Source organism: Mchenga conophoros, linkage group LG9 (genome assembly GCF_057382185.1).
Source record: "Mchenga conophoros isolate Kocher_MC1m ecotype Shallow Benthic linkage group LG9, M_conophoros_male_GT1.1, whole genome shotgun sequence".
In the NCBI taxonomy this organism is placed as follows: domain Eukaryota; kingdom Metazoa; phylum Chordata; class Actinopteri; order Cichliformes; family Cichlidae; genus Mchenga; species Mchenga conophoros.
The window spans coordinates 13,134,327-13,159,155 of NC_140534.1; the positions used below are offsets into that span (position 1 = coordinate 13,134,327).

The window sequence follows — 24,829 nt, forward strand, 5'->3', positions numbered from 1 at the left end:
TACGAGAGCACTCCTAAGTCACTCTTTTTTTAAAACTACTTTAATCCCTTTTTTGTTTTCATAACTCCCTTTGTCATATGGCTTATTCTATTCCTCAATTACAAACTCAAATGTATTTTATTAAACATTCACACCATTGTATCATTCATACAAAATAGCAAGCTGTTCTTCATTGCCTATGTTTGTGTTCTTAGCCAGGTTTAATCAGTGTCTATGCATTAAACTCCATGAGCTTGTCTTGTCTTTATAAGTTTAATGCATTTTCTGTTTGTGTGTGTGAATTTGCATATGGTGCTTTTACAGTGTGTCAGACTCCTTCATAATTTTGCCTTTAAACAGTCAATTTTCTCCTCCCCAAATTTACTAACCCAAATTCTGATTTCCTACCTTAAATAGCAGCATTCCTTGTCCTCAGCCAGAAGGTAGGGCTCCACTTGCCACTTTCCACCTCCACCCTAGCCCAGCGGCCTTACCCGTCAGGACCCGTCTTCTTACTGAAGCCGAGAGTAATCGTGACTGTGCCTGCCTTAGGTTGTCCCAGGGTTTCGAGGTGGGATCTTACCCGTCATGGGCTATCCAGCCTTCCATACTCGCCTGATACGGGGCCCAAGTGGGCAGGGGAGGGAACACACTGGCTCTAGGAATTAAAGGAATGTAAGCTGCTTCCTTCATTGCATCTTATATTAAACTATCTCTATAATAAGCTATCTCAATTCTGACTCCTTCCTAGAATAATTTCACATATGGCACTTTGTGTATGTGTGTTTTCTATTCATTAATGTAATTGTCAGTTATTTTCTCTCTTCATTTTACTTTATTTATCTGTTTGTTTGTAACGTTCTACTTTAGTTCTACTAAACCTTGATGTAAAAACAATACTCCCTTATTTCACGCACACACTCTGCATTTTGCCTACGCACACACTTCTCTCTCAGACTCCCTCTGTTCACACATCACCTTATATGGGCATGCAAACTTCCTGTCACCCACACCATTTCCTGTTACACACACACCGCACGCAGCTGCTCAGAGCAGCTCAAGCTGCTTTGCTGTTTCTCCAGGCTAATCAAACTTATTTTGTATTTACTGTATTGTATTGTATCTACAAACCCTCTGTAATTCTACTAACTTTTGACCTAAAATGTAGCATCATTCACACAATGATTTCATAATCCTCTCACACACACCTTTTAAATAAACTAAACTCTTATAACATCACTCATGCCTCTCTCAAATTAAAAACACTTTCAAAGTTTAAAACGTCCTACTTTACATCACCCAAGAAATACCTCTCACACCTTTATTCATCATGTCAAAGCTTCTAGTCACCGCATTCACACTTAAACTGTGACTAGAGTTAAGGAATATAACTCAACACACTTTCCTAAGAGTATTTTAGACATGCTTGTCATAATCAAAAAGAGCAAGTAAAAAACAAACAAACAAAAAATTGAAACCTCCATTAATTCTCACCGCACACACAAGAAATTGAAAAAATAAAACCCACCAGCAACTAATGCTGGAGAAAAGTTACTACTGAAAGTGATGTGTTAGTCTTAAGTATATACAGTGCACTCAATCTATTTATATATCTACATCCAAACTCAGTCAGTTACTATGCATCCCCTACGGCAACTCAAAACTTTATTTATAGTCCTTTACTAAACATAAATGGCATTTTAAACACACACTCTACAATGTTTGCAGCAGTATTTGTAAAACCAACTGTGGCTTAAACAGTTCACTGCTTACTCATTTGCATTTTCACTCACACACACACCTCCAAAAATAGCAGCAGGCAGTCAGTGCATTACTGACTCGACACACAGAGATCTCTCACACCAAATTTTATTATTCTATATTACAACGACGTCTTATATTTACAACCACTGTCAGATCTGTCAGCTTTAGCGCCTAACCAATTTAGACAAATTTAAAATAACCGGCCAGCGGATAAACTCCCTGAGTTTTTTGCGACCAATTAACCAGTATCAAGACTTTAACTGTTTCTGGCCTCATTTCTAAAATCCCTAACTCAATTTAAAAGCGTCAACCAACCCAAACTTTTTTGAAGTTTTAGGTTAAAGTTACACGCCCGAAGTCCACTTCTGCTGGCCAAAAAAGCGCAGATACCGTTGCAAACGGTAAGGAGACTCTAACTCCTAGCTTAATTCCGGGATGCCCTGTACCCCACAGCTAAACCACACTGAACTAACCCTCTTCGCCGAGAGGTCAATGTCGCGCGTCCACGACAAGGAGGGAGCGTAACCTCCGGGCTCTGCGCTTCCTAGCAGACTCGAACTGCCGTTCTAGAATAATTTATAATATTTTGAAACAACAATCAACACCCGAAACAAGTGTATAACTGAGGCAGGTGCAACCTAGCGGTCAATGGAGACTCCAACTCACAAAATGACCGCTCAGGTCCACTCTTATGACCAAATTTGGACTCTAACCAACACAATAACCAATTCCCTACCAAACTACTTGAGACTCTAACTCAATTTCTTTGGGACTTCAACCCAATATTTAAACTTTTTCCTGGCAGACTCAAACTGCTTTAGCAGACTTTACTGCTTTCATTTCTTCTTAGCAGAACTCTAACTGCTTCAACTCATGAGATTTTCATCAAAATCAAAACAGACACCCACCAGTAACCCCAGTGAGTAGACCTAAATTTTATCATGTCCAATTTGGCACACTTTGGAAATAATTCAACAGGTAGTGCCTTACCTTTTGGATAAGCCGGCTTATGCCCACTCACTTAGACCACTGGAATTCATGTCTGCCCGTCAGACCACCTAAGACCCCGGATTTCTCCGTCCAAACCTCCAACTCTCCCTCCTCAATAACCGGACGAAGCCCCCAAATGTTAAGATTCAATATTGAGGAAGGGTACAAGAGGTGATCGAAGAATAACCACACCGATCCGGCCGGGTGAAGTCAAACGATGATTTTAATGAATACACGCGTGGGAAGACAACTCTGTACGCAGACAGGAAGTAGTCTTCGACTTAATCAAAGCATGAACAGATATTTTATAGCATCAGGGTTTATTTACTGACGCCCCTTCATACGTCACAGACACATTTTATACATAGATCAGATCAACATCATCATGACTTTTCACCCAGAAAATCATCTTCTATTTTCATGGCTTGGTACTTTCCGTTCTTATCTTAAAATGAATTGTTCCTCTTTCTTGCCGAGACAACAAGAAACGGTTCCTCTGAATAAATTTAACTCTATGTGTGTGTGTCACGACCTCACATGCTCTTTGTGTCACCTCTTCACCTACTGTCTGTGTCTCGTCCTCAAATGCTCTTTCTCAATTCACCTGTTGCACTTCTGACCTTTTACCAGACCAGAAGCTCACTGAGACTATGTGTATGTCTTCTACTAAATAAATGTTTTAATCAAGAGCCTCTACTAAACATAATAACTGTGTGCATAAGCATCTTAAGGCCTTCTTAAAGCTATCTGTCACATTGTTAAAGCAATGATCATACTGTTGCTTAAAATAACTTCCTGCTTGTGCAAACTCTCTGCAAGCCTGTTTCCTGTCAGCCTGTGACTTTTAGCCTTTCTGAAAGACACACACTGTTCTACCCCTGAATCAAGAACCTCCAGATTTTATTATTAATGCAATGGTAATGATGACAATTATTTAACTATAGCAGTAAAATAATTTCCCTTCTCGACATAACTGATACAGTTTCTGTTGAATCAACTGTCATAAATGATTGTGTTCCTATAAAATATAAAAACTTTATTTACACAAATGAGGAACAGGTTAAATCTTTTGATTGATTTAAGTGATGAGCTTTGTGACAGACAATCTGCGAACTTCCTAATAAATATATTACTCATTCTCCTCTTTATTCCAAGTTGGCATTTCAGTCATTTACAGTATGAAAGTTCAGTGCAGATAGAGATTCTTTAGAAAGACACATTTACTGTTCTGTCCTCACTAGATGTGGGCGTGATTTAGCTTGTTTGACAGACAGTGAACAGAATGAGAAGAAGAGAATGCTTTGAACTGAGATTCTTCTTTACTTCGATCTGCATCTCCAGTTTACAGGCCATGTTACTGAGGCTTCTTATACATGGTATCCTTTATCCATTTTCATTACTCTCCTTTCTCTTTTCTTTTTGTAAAACTAAATAAACACAAAACAGATAATTACCTTCTCATTCACTGAACATACATAATGTACTAACTGAAACTTAGTTTTCATGACAACCAGCAAAAACATAAATCTTAAGGTTGCCTAAATTAAACATAAACATCACCTTCAGTTAACTAGCATTATTGATCATAGCAAGTTAACAAGCACATGCTAATATACAGTCGCTAGCACACAAGTAGCTTTACAAATGAGTAATGACCACACAGCTGAAATAGTAACTCAGTATACTCACATTACACATGCATCACAAATCAGATAGTTATGGTTATAGTATGTAATGGAAACTTACAGGCATGCGTGGGCAAAGGTTTCACCTCCACTGAGCACTTGGAGCAAACTAGCTGGGCATAACAACTTCCCAAGTGCCAACTGTGGCCACAAGAGGGTGCCAAATCATACAAACAAAAGCATATTACCACATTAAAGTTATACCAACACATTTACACTGAATCTGTTGACTGGAGAAAGGAAAAGAAAATAACACTTATTTGTTGAAACAGATTTATTGAAACATTCATCGCAGATTCTCTTAATGTAAATTTGAACAATGAGAAATACAGGGCTACTAAACACTTTTTTGTAATTTAAAGCTATTGCTTATTATTTTCACATGGGTCGTTGGGGGTGGGGGTGGGGGGGCATTTTTGCGTGCTTTAGAGACAGAAAAATTTACATCACAGGTCTCCAAAAACCCAGTTTCAAAACTGTTTTACATATCAATGCTAAGTAGCCACTCTTATATTGAGGCCAGAACTCTGACCAATAAAATAAAAAAGACATTTTGTCAAGTTATTTGTGTTGGATGCTAGCTACCTGCTAAGTTTAGATAATGTATTTGTTATGACCTGGGTGGCCGGTGTGTTTGAGGAGCGGACCCAAAAGCAGAAAAGAAGACGGAGAGTAATGAAGTTTAATAAAAAGCGAGCCTTTTATTCTGGCTGTTTAAAAAATGTAGAAACAAAAAGGCAATGGCGACAAATAAACTATAACCTGAACTAGTGAAGCTGAAGCTAGACATGGCATGTGTAGCCACAAAAGCTGGTAGGTCTAAATTTCCCACCAGAAAGTTCTTTCGTATGCAAGGAGGAGGGGAGCAAGTGAATAAGAGCGCAGGGCACAGAGACTAAACAGGTCTTAAACAGGCCATTTATTCCAGAGAAGGAAGAAAAAATGGACTTAACAAACACAATTTTAAAAGATGCATATACAATAAAAACGTTCTCTGCATGCTAAAACGCCTGCCGACAGCAATAAATACGCACTATTCAAGAAATAATACAATACAATGTTTCACATAAACTAACAATCCCCCCCAACCCCCTGATACCACTGTCCAGCCACGCTCGGGTGAATGTTCCTTTTATTTAAAACCAGGGAAGGAATTCCTCTTCTTAAATAGAGACCACGCAAGCCAGAAATCCACGGAGGAACCTCGTATCTCGGCCCTGTCTCTGCCTGAAGGGCGCGTTGCAGCCCAGCCCAGCTGCACTCCACAATTTGAGCTTGATTACTGTAAACGGAGCCTCCCTCGTAGTACCGCCTTGAAACAGACAGACATTGGCCAGCTACGTAGTCGGCATGGCCGCTGCGACCCTCCCCTGACAAAGCTGCACTGGGTGCACAAAAGTGGGGAAAGCGATTCTCACATACCTATGCAAGCATAGGTGCACCTCTGCCCTGCTGTCGATTACACGCGTCATCTCCCACTGTCACCCCTCTTGCAGGAATGGACTGGGTTGCTGTGTTACGGTGGCCGGTCCATCTGCAAATGACCCGTCGCACCCCAAGATCAGGCAACAGGTCCGCCCACAGTTCAACAGGCGCCTGCTATTGTCCGCCCAGTCCACAGTAGATTAACATCACTGAAACACTGAAACACTGAAACATGGAATATAAATATCAGGGTAAAACCATGCAAACAAAATCAGTACTGTACGCACCAATACACACTAAGATCAAAACAATACAAACCATAAAACAAACATAAATTTCCACTGTGAGACACCTGAACCTGAGAAAAACCGAGACTTGAGACAACATGAATTCCAGGAATATGAGGCAAGACAGGCAGACGATATTCTAAAAGCCTTGAAATAAATATGGTCTAGTACACCCCATGCCCCCCTTTAGATTCACCCTGCCTGCTCCAGGTATGACTGTGATTTGGGACGGATGCTGTCAGCCGTCAGCAAGCTACCAATTTAAACATTGTAGCATTGTAGAGGGGGGGTACTGTCACGGACCCGGTTCCGGGGACTCGGGGTTCGTGAACAGTGTGGACCTTTATTGTTATTAGTGTATTGGATGTATGTTTGCTGCACTGTGCTCTTGTGTTCCATGCTGGTGTGTGTGTGTGTGTGTGAGGCTGGAGGATGAAGGACAGCCACCTGCAGGCCTGATGGGTGTGGCCCTGCCATCTGCTGGTCACGCCTAGCTTACCACACACCTGCTTCTGATCAGGATCGTCGGGGGAGCTACTTAACAGAGCGATGGAGCTTCCTCCGGCGCAGGATCGTTGAGTTAGACTCCATGTCAGTGTTTGTAGTGCTGGTCAGTGTATGCCTGCTGGAGTTGGTGCCATAACGGCTGTGTCTGTGATTTTTCCTCAGGAGAGTGGAACACAGGACTGCAAGACACACGGGGTGTGTGAAGGCACAGGGGCAGAGAGCACGGGATACCAGCACTTGGGAGAAGACACGTCACGGGAGTCGAGGGAGCACTTTTGGAGATTCAATGTGTGGTGTACATTTACCTCACTGTAAATAAACCCACTGTTCATTTCATTAAGTCCAGCGTTTGGGTCCTTTCTCCAACATCCCCCACGGTCTGCCCCCCAGACCGTGACAGAACGATCCTGCCATTATGGGCCCAGCGGACTCAAGGACCGTCTCACAGGAGGAATTGCTCGCCTAGCTCTGGAAATACTGTCGGAGCATTATCCAGGCAGCAGATCCACATCAGAGACACTTACAGGTCGTATTTTTTGATTCCTTCTTATCATCAATCACCTCATCTGTGAGCTTTTTGGACATTAAGAGACTAATTTCGATTATAACCACGCTGAGGGAAAGTTCCTGTTTTGAGCTGTTTGGTTTGGGCTGTCCGGGCGAGGAGGATATGGCAACCTCCCTGGGAGCCCTTGCTGCCTATTTCTTTTTTCATAGGCTGATAGCCTCCCCGCCGTCGCTTGCAGCTCGCTTGTTGGACCCTCCATTGCGGGGGAAACGTTTCACACGCCCTCTGCACCTCACCACATCTCCACTCACCTCTGCGGCACCTGCTGAGTCAGCAGACCAAGGACCGGCAGCTCAAAATCACACAGCTGCTCTCCTGTCCGGCCGGCTGGTGGAACCTCAGCCTGATACGCTGGCCCCGGCATCGTTACAGAAGCGACGCTTGCGCCGCCGGCGTGCCTCACCGCAGTCAGACTCTAAAACTTTCCAACAGCCGGCTGTGGTGAGTCATATGGACAATTCTTCGTCACTCACCTCTACCGTTTACTCTGGGGCTATGTTTATACGGCCAGCTGCCCAGCCGGTAGCCAAAGCGCAGCCAGCGGCCCAGCTGGTCGCCGTACCACAGCCAATCGCCCAGCTAGTAATTCGGCCGTCACCTGCTGAATCATTCCCCGCGACATCTACCTCACCGCCTACCGTTTCATCCCGTTCACCATCTACACCACCCGCTGCTTCACCATCTGCAGCTGTAACACCGTCGTCATCTCATCTGCATGCAGTCACCCCTCAGCCATCTTCTCCACCAGCGGCAGCCTCCATTCCACTACCCACTCCAGCAGCCCTGACCTCACACGCGTCCAACGCCTGATGGACTGGGTAACTCACACCACCAACGCAAGGGCAAGAGTGGTGGGGTTAAATGCCATCGAGGCAATCCTGGAGGGAAGTCCCTACCTCGGCCAGCTTAAGGAAGTTTCCGCCTTCCTTCGCACCCTGCATGAAGCCCGGGGGGTAGTGCAAGCTCGGGAAACCCCAGACTTTGTCCAGCGGCAGCGGCTCGGCGAGCGGGAGCTCAGCATGCCCGAGCAGGAGCTCAGCGAGCGGGAGGAGCCCGCATCGCCAGCTGTGGAACTCAGCGAGCCGGAGCAGCTCAGCGAGCCGGAGGAGCTCAGCGTGCCGGAGGAGCACTGTGAGCCGGAGGTGCTCAGCGAGCTAATGCTGGAGGAGCTCAGCGAGCTAATGCCGGAGGAGCTCGGCGAGCCGGAGGGGCACTGTGAGCCGGAGGAACTCAGCGAGCTAATGCTGGAGGAGCTCAGCGAGCTATTGCCGGAGGAGCTCGGCGAGCCGGAGGAGCACTGTGAGCCGGAGGAGCTCAGCGAGCTAATGCCGGAGGAGCTCGGCGAGCCGGAGGAGCACTGTGAGCCGGAGGAGCTCAGCGGGCTAATGCTGGAGGAGCTCAGCGAGCTATTGCCGGAGGAGCTCGGCGAGCCGGAGGAGCACTGTGAGCCAGAGCAGCCCAGCGAGCCACCCACTGAGAAGCCCGCACCGCTGCTGGCGGACCTCAACGAGCCGGAGGGACCGGCGTTGCCAGCAGAGGAGCTCAGCGAGCTTGGTGAGCCCGTGCTGCCACCGGAGGAGCTCGGAGGTCCGGAGGGATCCGCTGAGCCAGAGCTGGAGGTCTGCGTGCCGGAGGGGCCGCCACGTCCTGCAGCCCGGCCGGTACATCGGGAATCGTGGGTGGTGCTGAGGCGGGAGCTGCAACCCCGCCGCCACCGGACCCGTGGCCGCCCGCCGGAGCAGCAACGCCGCCGCCACCGGACCCGTGGCCGCCCGCCGGAGCAGCAACGCCGCCGCCACCGGACCCGTGGCCGCCCGCCGGAGCAGTCACACTGCCGCCACCGGACCCGTGGCCGCCCGCCGGAGCTGCAACGCCGTTGCCACCGGATCCGTGGCAGGCCGCCTGAAGCGTTCTGCTTCCATCACGGGGTTAGAGGTAGGCCACCTGAACTTTTTTGCCACCACTGCCTAACCCGCAGCGGGTCCCGCTTGTTTTGCCATCCTGCAGATCGGCCGCCAACCTAACCCTAAATGATATGATACGACCCTGACCTCCGGCACCAGCTAAGCAGCTCCCTTGCGCCCCCCGACCTCTCCTGCTTGGCTGCTTTCCTCCAGGGAGCAGGAATGGGTGCAGGCACCTGCTGAGCACCAGTCGCTCCCACCTGCAAGGTGGGTACTGGTGCAGAGGTAGACTTTTCCCTGGCTGGCCTCACACACTGGACCGGCACAGGTGCGGATCTAGAGAGCTGGCATGGTGAAATGATCTCTTGCCACTCCTAGTGCCACTCTAGTTTTGCATTTGAAAGTGTTGTTTATTAAGATAAGATAGCATTAACACTTTGAAAGCGGAATGAAGGTGAGTGTTATTAACACTCTGTGTGCCGCGTCTCCAAATCACATGACCGACATGCAATTAAGCTGACGTAGCAACAAGCTGCAACCACGCTGAGTCTCTATTTCAGCTTGTGTTGAAAGTTCAGACTTCAAAGTAAACTACAGTTAATAATAAGATTAACAGTTCATCTTCATATTTTAATGTAACATCTGTAGCTTTACTGCAGAGTTTTCAGTTTGAAGAGCTCTGGATGGAGCAGCTACAAAGTTTGCTTTTCTTCACATTTGTTGATCAAATGGTTTGATGAAGGACTCTCGCTAGCTTTGTCCAAGTAAAAGGTTTAACAGTACTTTCATAAACAGCGCTGTGTTTTCTTTCGTACACTTAAAAAATGTTTTCTTTCAATTAACACGAGCTCGCTGTGTTGGCCGACAGACTTCAGGTCCACATTAAATGATTACAACATCATCACTGCTGCTGTTTTGTTATCAGTCCTTTTGTTTAAAAAGTGGGGTCTGCATGAGCTTAATATTGCCATACTTTTAATTGACACGTGTGCTTCTTGAAACGTTTCTGTTGCAGGTCTGTGCCAGTGAAACTTTACATTTACTTGGTGACAACTGAGCTACAGAGCTACAGATTAAACAGGCCAGGCAACAGTAACCTGACTTCCATTACGTATCGGGAAGAATTCCGTGGACTCATTGTCAGACTCTACACTGGTGCAGCGGGTCATCGGTTTCTCCTGGTGCACGAGAATGCCATGTGGCAAAGATATGTAGGCAATTACTTGCCCCCACGCTCACCTGATCTAAATCCAAGGGAAGACCTCTGCAACATTATGTATCAGTCCATCTGACATAACCAGACTATGTAGGAGCTCAGTAATGACCTGGTCCAGATCTGGGATCCAGGACACCATCCACTGTCTCATTAAGACCACACCCCAAATTGCCAGGCATGAGAACAAGCATACGGATGATATACAAACTACTGAGTACCATTTTGAGTGGCTGCAATGAAGTTTGAGCAAAAATATCCTGCTGCATCATTTTTTCTATTTTGATTTGTGGGGCTTCTTTGAATTAATCCCTGTGTAGGCTGGAAATGTTAACTTCCATCAAACAATGTGGCTTCCTTTGTCTCTAACACAGTACTTGCCCGATATTAGAGGTGAGTGGATCGATCCAAATATCAATATTATCGATACCAACACTAGTATTGGTATTGGATTGATACTAGCACCACTGGATCGATACTTTGCTTCTATCCTTCAAGGTCAGTATGTAGCCTGCTGAACTGTGTTAATTATTTCTTTGCAAAAAATAAACCTCAAGCATGCACTATGAAAAATGCGGAACCTTTTTGTGTGCTATAGAGACAGAAAAAAACCCAGTTTCAAAACACATTAAAACCTGAAAGGTGTGTTTTGTTGTGTTAGCTAATTATTGTAGAAAATAACAATTGTGATATAGTGGTGATTAAACTGTGTTCAGAATTTGCAAATTGAGAATTCATCTCCTAAGCAATGGCACACTACTCTCCCTCAATTAGCTGCCTAAATACTGGCCCTGTATTTACTTGGTATTGGATCAAAATTTACCAAAATTTGGAGTGTGGCACAGAACTGCTGTGAATGAGGGAAAGTGTGAATGTTGATTTTTTTTTTAAATGTCCAGGCAAGTATATACATTTTAAATAACAAGATATAATGATACCAATTAACAGAAAGCTTCAGGTTCTTTATATCTATATTATAATTCTTCATAATTAAACAATAAGAACAAGTAGTCTGATGTCCTCTAATAATTATGGAGCTATAATTTAAAATACAGTAATAACACATTAAATGTATGTACAAAATATCAGAATCAGATCACTATCGTTGATACCACCTTGAATTTTGCTTTGTATTGCACATAACTAACCCATATCAGTTTGATATTTCCCCCCATTAACCTCTGATATGTTTTCAATCTTCCTTTAATGTTTTTGAGCGGTGTATAAAACGCTGTGAAAAAGTGTTTCCCTCCTTCCTCATATCCAATTTTTTGTATGTTTGTCGCACTTAAATGTTTCAGATCACTAAACAAATGTAAATATTAGACAGAGATAACACAAGTAAACACAAAATGCAGTTTCTAAATGAAGGTTTTTATTATTAAGGGGAAAAAAGAATTTCAAACCTGTGTGAAAATCTTCCTAAATATATTAGCTGGTTGGGCCACCCTTAGCAGCGACAACTGCAATCAAGCATTTGTGCTAACTAGCAATGTCTTTTTAGCAGTTGTCTTTTATGAAGCTTTGGAGGAATTTTGGCCCACTCATCTTTGCAGAATTGTTCCAATTCAGTCACATTGGAGGGTTTTTGAGCATGAACTGTCTGTTTAAGGTCATGCCACACCATCTCAGCGTCATTGAGTTTAGTCTTAGACAAGGCCTTAAAAAGCTCTTTATTTCGTTTCTTTTAAGACATTCAGAGGCAGACTTGATGGTTTATTTTTGATAATTGCCCTGCTGCAAAACCTGTGTGCTTCAGCTTGAGGTCATGAACAGATGACCAGACTTTGTACTACAGAAGAGCAGAGATGGAGCTGTGAATCTGAAGTATCTGAAGATTTAACAGGGGTCTAACCCTATATAGGAAATTGTGAGAGAAACTTTTTCCTGCACTTCTGTAATTTTTAGGTTTTTAGTTTTATTTATGAAGTAAATGTCTTTATTAATACAAAGCATCACACAACCCCTGGCATTTTATATTGCCTCCACATATTTCCAGTTGTCTCTATTTGGGAGTGATCCTTTCTCTAAAGAAAACAAACCCTGCTCCTGCTGCAGGTATTACTATGTTAATGTTAGTTAGAAAAACTGCTTTAAACCCTGTTTGGACATTAGACTTTAATGTTGTTTAGACTTTAATAAAGATGTAACTGGTTAGTATATGATGTATCTGATGACTGATATGGTATGAAATTTACACTTCAGTGGTTTTCTTCTCGTCAGAGAGCTCTGAGTTTGATTCGTGTGTTCATATATGGGCATAAAAGGCTGACTAAATCACTAGAGATCATATTTAGATGACATCATGTGTGGAAGAAAGGAAATTGCAAAGGTTTGTCACAGAAATTTGTGTGCCTGTACTCACACAGGTGGCAGAAACTTTGACTGATAACAAACTTCCCCAATGTGTTTAAATGTTTCTGCTTTTATTTAATCAGTCATTTATTGGTTGATAAATAGATTTACATGTCAGCCAAAAGCTGCCATATAAATGGGTTTCTCCATTAATCTGGAGTGGTTTTTTCTATGACCCAAGAGGAGAGAAGGATATGTAAACACGAGTGAAGGCTACGAAGAACTCTACACTGAGGTGAAGAAAATACGAGAACTGTAGTGAAGTAGCATAACATTAACAAGAAATATGAAACCTATAAATGTGTCTCTTTTATAGTTTAGTGAAATTACACAAACAACATCCTGCCCCTTTTTAAGTTCAGTTTTTGTCTTAACTTCACCTGTAATAACTGTTTTCAGGTGATTTCTTGTGGTTATAACAAGAAGCAGAAGTTGAAGGAGGAACTCTTTTTTTTCACAAAAACAGAAATAGTTCTGCAAAATGTACTCTCCACATACTTCAGCTTTTTAAATTTGAGTCTTTATGTTCCTGCCAACATGTTTTGTATCTTCTTATGGGATTTGTTATTCATATGGGAGCTTGAAATCTTGAAATAAATGTCCAGCTACCATTGGGTGAAACTCTGTAGGCTATGGATGTATACAAAATGTGTGACATGTTGTTAAAAGTGATCAGAATGTTCAGTAAGACAAGAAAAGCACTGTGTAAATCCAGCCAGCAAACTGAGAAGAAACATATCAAAAAGGGGGTTTGGGGGCTCAAATGATTAAATTGGAACCTGAGCTATTATTTCAATGAGTGTTGGAAACACACATGAAAAATTTCCCACCACTGCTTTGAATGTGCAGACTATAGTAGTTTGAAATAAGCAGTGCTTGTCTGGGGTAACACAGGCCGTGATACTGTGTGATAACACGTTTGGCTCCAAAAACAATTATTATAAAAATAAATTTATGTTACAGAATGATTGTGAGCCAACAGCATGTCTCAGGAGTGAGATATAATATTTTAAAAGTCTTTATTTAAGGGAAAAATGCAAGGTCAAAAAGTCAAAGCAGCCAATAGTCACAAATAATGAAGATCAGATTGTAGGACAGAAAAAAGTGATCGGATAAAACAAAGTAAGAAGACAACTGAAATGAGCGACTCTGAGTACAAGGGACATAATGAAGGAATGAGGAACAGGTTAGTGTGTGAGTGAAGGGTCAGCACAGGTGAATGTGGAGGCAGGCAGGTGGGAGTGGCAGTGTCTGAAGTGTCAGCAGAGTGCATGATGGGAACATAAAAAGCAGATTGACTGAATAAAGAAAAACAGAAAACTAACAGTTTGCTTTGACATTACAACATCTAAACAGAGAAGTGTTTCACTCGCTCTGTTTCTGCTGAAATGACACATTGACTTTTACTTTGTCGTCTCTCGTCTGTAGCAGTCTGATCATTAGGTAAGACATTTGTTTTAAAATTTGAGCAATTGTGCATGTTACAAAAAACCCAAACACCTTATGAAAGATAATTTCTAGTTTGATATTTTATTTGTGTAATTATGTATTTTCTTTATACAGGTGATTTGTTTTGTGTCCAGTCTGTGAACATCATGACAGGCATCATGTTACTGAGTCTCCTCTTTATTCCAAGTGAGCCGTCTCATTACAGTCATTTACAGTCTGACAGATCAGTGCAGATAGAGAAACTTTACAAAGTCACCCACTTTATATTTGTAAGTTAAGTGAAACATTTTGTACCGAAGGTGTGGACAGAACAGGAGAAAAAAGCAAACCCACGACACTTAAAGTCAGTTTTGTAAATATGAATTTTCTCTTCATTTAGATTTGCACATTTTAATTTTGCTCTCTGGATTCCCAGACTCTTTGGCTGCTTGTCCTGATTCTACAAACCTGTTCATCACTGCACCAACAGAGATGGAAGCTCTGAGTGGATCTTGTTTACAAATCCCATGTAGCTTTAGTGATGCTGGACCAGTAAAGTTTGACAGCACAAGACCTGTGTTTGGAGTGTGGATTAAAAATAATTCTGATATTTTTGCACATCCAGAAAATGTGATTTTCAACAACAGTGGGACAGTTAACATCTATCCAATGAATATTACAGGAAACCTGAAGGAGAAAAGCTGCACCACTCTGTTTTCCAATTTAACCACAAATTATACAAACACATACTACTTCAGAATTATGAACTGGCCGTTCCGAGCAACAGCTTCTTGTGATCCTCTTAAAATAACAATTAAAGGTAAGAGAGTTTAATTTCATTCTTATTAAGAATATAAAGTCCAATCATTAGCAGTTTAAACATCAAAAAGCATTATGGTCAAATAAAGAGGCTGATATCACTCTGTTTATTTGCCCACAACTGTAAAGTGAACTGGAATGCAGAATATTATAATAATATTATAATAATATTATATTTTGTATTCTTTATTGTGAACAGTAAAATTGGGATTCGTTCAAAAATACCTTTAAAAAGTATTTAACAGTGCTCTGCAGTAAATATAGGTTTTAAAAATCTGTACTGCACACTGTCAACAGATATATTTACCACATATTACTCAAACCTCCTTGAGGTCAATACCAGTTGTTCAGAAGACCTTAATCAGCTTGTGCAAAGCCCTTAAAAATGAACACAACTTCAGCAAAACTGCAAGAAAACTGAAAATTAAAAATCAAAGAGAAGAAATCATTCAAATGAATAAGTAGTGACTTCTTCACAAGCTACTGCTGCATCAACACAAACTAACTTCCTGACACAAATCTATCTTTACATCTCTTTCCCAACATTCCCTGCACTTAGAGGGGACGCAAAAGGAGAAATCCTTTCTGTTAGTGATTAAAAACTTAAACAGTTTTTGCATATTTGTCACTTCTGCATGTTTGAAATGAAATAAAGTTCACGATTAAACAAATATAACCTAAGTAAATTTAAACATTCACTTTTTAATGGTCATTTTATGTATTTGGGGACATCCAGGGTTTAGGCAGACCTATCTGACCCTGTATGAAAAATGGCACTTTCTTTAAAAACACATCACAACCACATTTTCCAAAATTTTCCAAGCAAGACCAAAGCATTACATTTTTAGGGGGATGTAAGCCTGAGTTTGTTTGTTCTTTTTTTTTTCTTGCTGGTGCGTTTTGGACCTTTGTCCTGCTGCATAACCCAAGTGAGCTTCAGGGCACAAACAATTGGCTGGAGATTTTTCTTCAGAATTTTCTGGTAGAGATCAGAGTTCATGGTTCCATCAATTAGGGAAAATCATCCTGAAGCAGCCTCAGACTGTCACACAACCACCACAATGTTTGATTGTTGGTATAATGTTCTCTTGATGAAATGCTTTGTTAGTTTTATGCCCATTGTAACAGGAAATTTCAAGTTTCATCTTGTTACTCGAAAGAGTATTTTTGGCAGATGTAAGTTGTGCCTTTGTGTTCTGTTAGCTCTATTTATTTTCTCCTTAAACTTTCCCATGGAGACCATTTATTGCCCAGTTGCGTATTCTTATTTTTGAATCATGAACTCTGACCCTAACTGAGAAAAGGGAGGCCTGCAGTTCTTTGGATGATGTTCTGGGGTCTTTTGTGAACTCCTGGATGAATCATAAATACACTCTTGAGTAATTTTGGAAGGTTGGCAAGAAACTTCACCACTGTTCCAGATTTTATCCATTTTGTGGATAATGGTTCTCACTGTGGTTCATGCGGCATCACAAAGCCTTAGAAATGCTTTTGTGATCCTTTCAGCCTATAATATGTCAATGACTTTGTTTCTCAGCTGGGTCTTTAAATCATGGAATAATGTGCTGCTGTTTGAGGAGTAGTCTGGGAGTAGTCAGTAATTGTCACATCTTGTATTGTTTTTATTCAATGTTGTCACGTTTTTCTATCCTTTTCTTGACTGTATTATCAGTGTACAAACTGTGTTTAATGTGAAACCACAGATTCTCCTTGGAGGCCCAATATTACAATCCCAGGTGATCTGAAGGAGAAGGAGTCTGTCACTATAACCTGCTCAGCTCTCACTCCCTGTCCACACTCCCCTCCTCAACTCACCTGGAATCTCCAACAAGACTCTCACAACGAAATAGAGGAAAACACAGATGGAAGCTTTACAACTAAAATCCAGCAGACCATCACTCTGTCAGACACATATGATGGAAAGAAGATCAGCTGCTCTGCCAGATATCCTGTGAACCAAGGAAACGACACCAAGACAGCAGAGACAGAAGAGACTCTCAGTGTTTCATGTAAGACAATCAGAGTTTGTTGTTGAACTGAATCCCATCGGACAACATATTTATGTTTTTCTCTCCAGATGCTCCTAAAAACACCTCAGCATCCATCAGTCCATCAGGTTTGGTGTCAGCAGGCATCTGGGTGAAGCTGACCTGCTCCAGCAGAGCCAAACCTCCAGTCAGCAACTTCACCTGGTTCAAGAAGAGCAGAGATGGAGCTGTGAAAGTATCTGAAGGAGAGATTTACAGCTTCAATGTAACAGATGGAGGAGTTTATTACTGTGTGGCCACTAATGATCTGGGTAATCAGACATCAGCAGAGATTCATGTGACTGTTGGAGGTAAAGGCTAAAGTCATAAATGTGTTAGATATTCTCCAAAATTTTCCTTTTTTTCTTTTTCTTTCATCTAACTTCAGGTTGTGAACAAGAACAGCCTGGATCAATGAGTCAACATTAAATCATGCTTTATTTGTTTTTTACTTGCTGTTTTCTGTAGGTCATGTTTCATCCCAGTGTCCACGTATAGGAGGAATCATTGGAATCATTGTACTCTTAATCTTACTCTGTTTGATTGTCTTTGCTTGGTAAGTATCGTCTATCTAAGCAAAACACATGAGTCAGTTAGTTAATTTTATTTTTACCTTATAATAAAGACTGTTTTTTCCATCACACTTGACTTTGCTCAAATATATATTTAAATTAAAACAGAATATAGTTAATACAACTGTCTCTGACGTCTTCCAGGTGGTTGAAGTCAAAGCATCAAACTCAACAACAGACTCAGGTAAGAAAACTGAAATACAACACTACCTGTAGTGTTACCTGACTCTTCAGATAAGTATTTATTGTAATACTTCTATCAGAGCAGTCTAACTATTTAACACTTTTGTTGTCTTCACATTCTATACATAGCTGTTGCTCTCAGGGTCAGAATTGTCCCATTATCACCAAAGATCTAAAATAAAGCCATTTAATTTTAAATGCCAACACCATTTTGCATGGAAAAAACCTGTATGTGAATACCAGAGTTTTCCTTTTTCACAGTGCAGAATGACTGCATTCATCCAGTTGCAACCACTCATTATTATCTTAAGAAAGCTGCCACATTATGTGTTTCTCTACAGCAACACATAACAAACATTTATGTCTGAATGGAACCAGCTGCCTGTTGGGTGTTACTTCAGTGCTAGGGTTGTAGAGTTATGGCAGCCACTTCACTCAGTTGTCCCAGACCTCGCTTACGGCGGGGCATTAGTATATCTGGAATGTGTTTACAATGCTTCACTTGTCACACGCCTTATTCCTAAATGGATTGATCCATATCTGCCATCTCCAGAATGGCATGTTGTTTTCTGATAGCTAGTGAGATTACCAGATGAAATGTTTGGACAATTTTCTCAAAAGGGGAAACTGCATATATTTTGGGTCGTAGAGTCATCTCTGTGACATTTAGTGGTGCCATGCTCCCCTAGTTGTCATATGATGGTGTGGATTATGTTATCTTGCCATTTTTTGTTATACCCTTTGAATTTGAAAAACCAACATCTAAGGGGTTTTCTGTTGTTAAACACATTTTAATGCCGTTTTTGAAACAAGGAAAAAAGGAAGGTTAATGTAAAATGTCTAAAAACATGAATAAGAATAGACCCAACTCACAGAATCATAGAACCTTCTGCTGTTTTATTTCAACAGATTCAAATAACTGAACATCGGGTTGATGAAGAGCCAGCAAGTAAAACAGAAGGAGAGGAAGAAAACATCCATTATGGAGAGATCAATTTCTCTACGCTGGGATACGAAGTGCCCTCTGACTCAGTGCGGGACAGAGGTGAGCAGCAGGATACGGTGTACGCACAGGTCAACAAGCCAGAAAACAGCTCAACACAGAGTGCTCATGGCCAAGAGGAACTTTTTCCTGAAGAAAAATTGAGAACTGTAGTGGAATAACAAGAAGAAACTCGTCCAAATGACTGCAAGGAAACTCTGTTACTCTGATTTCTGGGTAACATCCATCCCTACTTTACCTTCCACCATTTAATCCTCCCCTCCACCTTCCATCTTCTTGAGTTCCAAAGTCCTCCTACAGACTACCCAATGATGCTGCCTACCTGCATTCTCCTCCGACACCACCTCACTGTCTCCTGTCTCTTTTCAGATTGCAACTTCTGTCCACATGTGTACAACTTCCTCCACTTTTATTCATCATCTTATATTCCTCCTCCTTCCTGAAGTAGATGTCAACCACAGCTATTTCAGTCCTGTTCATAAAATCCACTATTTGTCCTTCTCTTCTTAAGACCATACTTACCCTAAATCTCTTCATAGCCCTTTTTAACTTCACCTAATAGGTCATGGGAATTTATTTTTCTACTGACATCCAACCTGTGGGGAATACACACTGACAACAGCAAGACATCACAATTACCATGAATTCCAGGATTAAATGATTCTAATCCCTTTTCTTCAGCATTTTAAAAAAGTCAGCATGCTGCATTAATAAAATAAATACTGCAGATTCACACCACCAGGTGGTGATGACCTGACATCTCTGCTACACTTTTTATCCAAGTGTTTGGATAAAACACATTTGCAGTTTTTTGATACTTTTCCTTAATCCTTCGATGTTAAATGCATCTCACTGTGTTGAATGAGTGTTTAGGATAATTATTTTGTATGTCTTGCTTTGTGGTACATAAGAATGAATGAGATTTGAAAAATAAAATGTAATATTATTACACCTTGTGAGTCCATATGTGTCTTACTTTAATATGGAAAAATGCCTACCATTTATAATCTGGAACAAAATAAATAAATAAAATAACCCCAAACCAACTGCAGAATCATTGGTCCCTGTTTTATTTTGTATTCTGACTGAAAGACCCTGATGATATGTGGAATTACTGGAATTCTTTGTATTTCTAGGACAGCTTGACTCTGAGGAAGTTCTTTCACAGAGTTTATTCACAGAGTGTAAAAAAGTTCAGTGAAGAAGATGTTGATGAATGTCAGACTTTGCAGTTAAACACTTATAAATTTAACACGTGTGTCTTAGGCATTTTTTAGTCAGCAAAGCTTTCCACAACATCAAGCAAATAAAATCCAAGAATTTGAATAAAAGATTTAATAATTACATTAATTCCAGTTGTTGTAATGTATTGCCACTTCACATTTGCAAATGTAAAGAACACAAAATACAACTTATTAACTGCTTAATTTCATAATTGTATTGTACATATACAATTAAAATAAAGGGTTATTCTATTCTATTTGATAAGGCAGAGTTCTTAATTTAATATTTTTTAATAAAACATGCTTTAATGGCAACCCCTTAATTTTCACTAACATTTTGGCAAAATCCCACTTTGTCAAAAATTGTACTTAGTTTATTATTGTGTGATGAATCAGAAGTATCACAGTATTGCATTTGATCTTTACAGAATTGCTTTCAGGATGGTTTTGTTGCATTTGGACATCATTTGAACAACATTTTTGTTAACTCTGATACATTTATACCAAGATATCTAACATACAAATAAATCACAGGAGAGCACACACAGCATCTGAGCATGGAAAAACTGTATAAACATGATCATAAACAAAGGAGCTATATTTAATCACCAGGAAGAAATAAACAGCAGTTCAATTGAGTACAGTATTTAATTTAGATTTGAGAAAAATTAAATGTGATTTGAAACAAATATTTTTAATGTGCAGGTAACATATTTGTGTCAGCAACTTTTTTTCTGTTTTCTGCTTTGAAGTGTGATACTTACCAAACAAAAACCATTAAGCAGAATAACATTAAAGAAGTAAGAGGTCAACAATCCAAATGATTCCACCAATAAGTGGCCACAGTGTGACTCCAGATGAAATGAGACCTAAAGAAAAGATCAAGTAACAACAATTAATTTTGCATGGACACAAAGAAAAACTCATTTGAGAACAGATCTTGGCTACAGCTGTTACCTGCAACAGTCACACGAATCACTGCTGATGTCTGATTACCCAGATCATTAGTGGCCACACAGTAATAAACTCCTCCATCTGTTACATTGAAGCTGTAAATCTCTCCTTCAAATACTTTCACAGCTCCATCTCTGCTCTTCTTGAACCAGGTGAAGCTGCTGACTGGAGGTTTGGCTCTGCTGAAGCAGGTCAGGTTCACCCAGCTGCCTGCTGACACCAAACCTGATGGACTGATGGATGCTGAGGTGTCTTTAGGAGCATCTGGAGAAAAAAAAATGAAGTCCTTTAAACATTTTTTTAATGACAGGATAAAAAAAAAACAACCAAACAACGAGTGTCTTACATGAAACACTGAGAGTCTCTTCTGTCTCTGCTCTCTTGGTGTCTTTTCCTTGGTTCACAGGATATCTGGCAGAGCAGCTGATCTTCTTTCCATCATGTGTGTCTGACAGAGTGATGTTCTGCTGGATTTTAGTTGTAAAGCTTCCATCTGTGTTTTTCTCTATTTTGTTGTGAGAGTCTTGTTGGAGATTCCAGGTGAGTTGAGGAGGGGAGTGTGGACAGGGAGTGAGAGCTGAGCAGGTTATAGTGACAGACTCCTTCTCCTTCAGATCACCTTGGATTGTAATATTGGGCCTCCAAGGAGAATCTGTGGTTTCACATGAAACATTTCGTTATACCAATAACGCAGGAAATAGAGTCAAGAAAAAGATGCAGATCAGTGATACCATTGGATAATAAAAAATATACACCGTATGTAGTGGACAAAAAGTATTTGCATACATTTTTAACATGTTTTTAATTTTTCGTGGTTCTCTAAATATGTTTGAAGAACTAAAAAAATGTGTGTAAAAAAGTAAATAAGATATTGTACAAAATACCATTGCAAACTATGTTATGATTTTCAATCGCTGTCAGAGAACAATGCTCTTTTTGTATCTCATTGTAAGCACAGGCAATAGTGGAGAACAGAGAGAATCGCAGTAGGATTCTAGTTTGTGATGACCATTAGTTATTTTCCTTTGAAATCAACTTGTTATACAAACATGAATATGCATTCACATTGTGTATTTTGCATTATTGCATTCATGCTTTAACTGATATTTTAATTTGTTGCTTTGAGTTTTACTAGAAGGAGCCACTAAGAGTTTTTTCTTCATTTGCATGATTTTTTTCGATTTTTAATTTTCTGTTTTCTTGCAGTTTTGCTGAAGGCTTGTTCATTTTTAAGGGCTTTGCACAAGTAGCTTAAGGTCTTCTGAACAAGATGGTTATTGAACTCTGTGAGGTTTGGATAATATGTGGTAAATATATCTGTTTGTTAACAGTGTGAAATATAGTTCGTATTTTAGGTTTTAAAAACTGTGTTTACTATACACTGTAAAATAAATTGTAATATAAAAGTATTTTACTGTGTATTTTACAGTTTTGCACTGTTCTTCTAGAACATCATTAAATTTACATCAATAGACTGTGATTTTACATTTCAAATGTAAATTAACGTAAAATCACTGTAAATCTAATAAAACATAATTTTCTTGTTTTTTAAATGCATGTCTGTACATATGCATACTTAGATTGTTAAAATACATTCACAAATGTATCATCATTTCACCAATATTTGTCCGTTATTTGAAAGATTGAACTGTTAAATTCAAATGTAATGCTATGGAAAAATATATAAAATGATTCTTATAAACTTTTTTTACATCAAATAATAATTATTATTATTGTTACTTAGGGCGATCGTGGCTCAAGAGTTGGCAGTTCGCCTTGTAATCAGAAGGTTGCCAGTTCGAGCCCCAGCTCAGAGACTCTCGGTCGTTGTGTGCTCGGGCAAGACGCTTCACCTACCACCTACTGGTGATGGCCAGAGGGGAATTATAAAGTGGAATTGTAAAGCACTATATGAATGCAATCAATTATTATTTAAACCAACTGTTAACTGTATATTTTTGTACATTTCAGTATTATTATTCATATTGCCGCATTCATTGACCTTGTTTATAGGTAATTTCATTGTTTAATCACGTTAAAATGTTCTTAATTTAATGTTTAAAAGCATTTGAAAAAGGCAAAATCCCATGTAAAATTAGGCAACAAACTGTATTGTCATTACTGAAAATAACCGTATTTTTATGAGAAAGTTATTTTCTGTTATTTTCTGGTATTATTTTGGCTCCCCAGCTGCCGGAATATTACTTTTTTTTAGGATTTTTTTTTTTTAACGGTGTAGAGCACTTTTGAACACATTATGAATTGTTTTTTTTTTTCATCCCCCATGTCTTTGTTTCTCATGAAATGAAGTTACAATTTTCCATTACAAATCAATTAAACAGGTTGATTTGCACATTTGACCACAACTGCTTTGTGTTGTTTACACAAAAGTTGTAGCTGTTTAGGATTTATGTTCTTAATAAATTGAAAGAAAACTTTCTCACCTTTAATTGTTATTTTAAGAGGATCACAAACAGCTGTTGCTCTGTAGGGCCAGTTCATAATTCTGAAGTAGTATGTGTTTGTATAATTTGTGGTTAAATTGGAAAACAGAGTGGTGCAGTGTTTCTCCTTCAGGTTTCCTGTAATGTTCATTGGATAGATGTTAACTGTCCCACTGCTGTTGAAGATCTCATTGTTTGGATGTGCAAAAATATCAGAATGATTTTTAATCCACACTCCAAACACAGGTCTTGTGCTGTCAACCTTTTCTGTTCCAATTTCACTAAAGTTACATGGGATTTGTAAACAAGATCCACTCAGAGCTTCCATCTCTGTTGGTGCAGTGATGAACAGGTGTGAATCTTGAGGACAAGCAGCCAAAGTGCCTGGAAAAGGTAAGAGCTAAATTAAAAGGTGCAAATCTGAATGAAGATAAAAATTATAATGACAAAATCAACTCCAAGAGCCATGGATTTACTTCGTAAAGTATATCTATCTTCACTGATCTTTCAGACTATAAATGACTGTAATGAGACGGCTCACTTGGAATAAGAAGGAGACTCAGTAACATGATGTCTGTCATGATGTTCACAGACTGGACTGTCACAAAACTCATCACCTGGAAAAAAAATATAAAAAGCCATAATTAGACAAACAAAAGATTAAAACAGAAAATCATGTCACAAATTTCTAAACCTAAGGAGTAAATTAAGGCAGTTACTTTTTAGAGTATTATACAATTTTATATAATTACTATATGTAAAAAAAAATTAAGTCTTACCAAATGATCAGGCTGCTACAGAGGAGAGACGACAACGTAAAAGTCAATGTGTGATTTTAGCAGAAACAGAGTGAGTGAAACACTTCTCAGTTTAGATGTTGTAATGTCAAAGCAAACAGGCCTGTGATGCTTTGGGCTTTCTGTCGTTCTTTATTCAGTCAGTCTTTTTATGTTCCCATCATGCACTCTGCTGACACTTCAGATGCTGCCACTCCCACCTGTCACCTGTCCTGACCCTCCTCTCACATTTTAACGTGTTCCTCATTCCCTCAAAATGTCCCTCATACATAAAGCTGCTCATTTCCATCAGTTGTCTTTTTACTTGTCTTTGTCTGAGCTTTCCAAAGATGTCCAAAGATTTCCAATTTTTTTGTTTCCTGCCAATTCTGAGTTTCATTTTCTGTGACCACTGGCTACTTTGACCTTTGCATACTTGTTTAATAACGTAAATTTAGACTTTTCATTTTATATCCCACTCCTGAGTTGTACTCTTAGTCCATAGATCTGATCACTTAAGACAATAAAATAAAAGTCTCACTTTTCTGTGAATAATAAAGTGCGAACTCAAGTTCATTACAGTATGTGTATGTGAGTACATCCTGCAAAGGCTGCCAGTCTATCTCATGGCAGTTAACCATTCAGGCTCACATTCACAGCTATCTAAATCACCAGTTAATCTACTGGTCTACACTATCTGCATGTCTTTGTATTGTGTAATGA

At 40.1% G+C, this 24,829-nt stretch overlaps 3 protein-coding genes across 4 annotated transcripts in view; 2 read left to right on the forward strand and 1 right to left on the reverse strand.

The window, feature by feature from the left end:
* Window positions 1-24,072, reverse strand: part of LOC146566906 (myelin-associated glycoprotein-like) — a 113,999-nt gene extending 89,927 nt beyond the window's left edge. Inside the window, exons 1-5 of one of the 2 annotated variants that reach the window (XM_085286547.1) lie at window positions 23,872-24,072; window positions 23,331-23,714; window positions 21,233-21,538; window positions 20,890-21,150; window positions 20,725-20,801 (exon numbers count right to left, since the gene is read on the reverse strand). In XM_085286547.1, coding sequence (XP_085142673.1) covers window positions 20,725-20,801; window positions 20,890-21,150; window positions 21,233-21,538; window positions 23,331-23,714; window positions 23,872-23,944 — 1,101 coding nt within the window. In that variant the 5' untranslated portion in view covers window positions 23,945-24,072. Of the gene's footprint in view, window positions 1-20,724; window positions 20,802-20,889; window positions 21,151-21,232; window positions 21,539-23,330; window positions 23,715-23,871 lie in introns of those variants that run through there. The other variant, XM_085286546.1, reaches the window with a different exon arrangement.
* Window positions 8,000-9,229, forward strand: LOC146566940 (uncharacterized). The gene has a single exon (XM_085287820.1). It carries the CDS (start codon window positions 8,015-8,017, stop codon window positions 9,227-9,229), a length of 1,215 nt encoding a protein of 404 aa, XP_085143946.1. The 5' UTR covers window positions 8,000-8,014.
* LOC146566941 (cell adhesion molecule 3-like) lies at window positions 14,273-18,870 on the forward strand. The gene is made up of 7 exons (XM_085286555.1): window positions 14,273-14,312; window positions 14,542-14,925; window positions 16,628-16,933; window positions 17,002-17,262; window positions 17,420-17,507; window positions 17,668-17,707; window positions 18,616-18,870. The coding sequence occupies exons 1-7, from the start codon at window positions 14,273-14,275 to the stop codon at window positions 18,868-18,870; spliced, it is 1,374 nt and encodes a 457-aa protein (XP_085142681.1).
* Window positions 24,073-24,829: the final 757 nt, after the last annotated feature.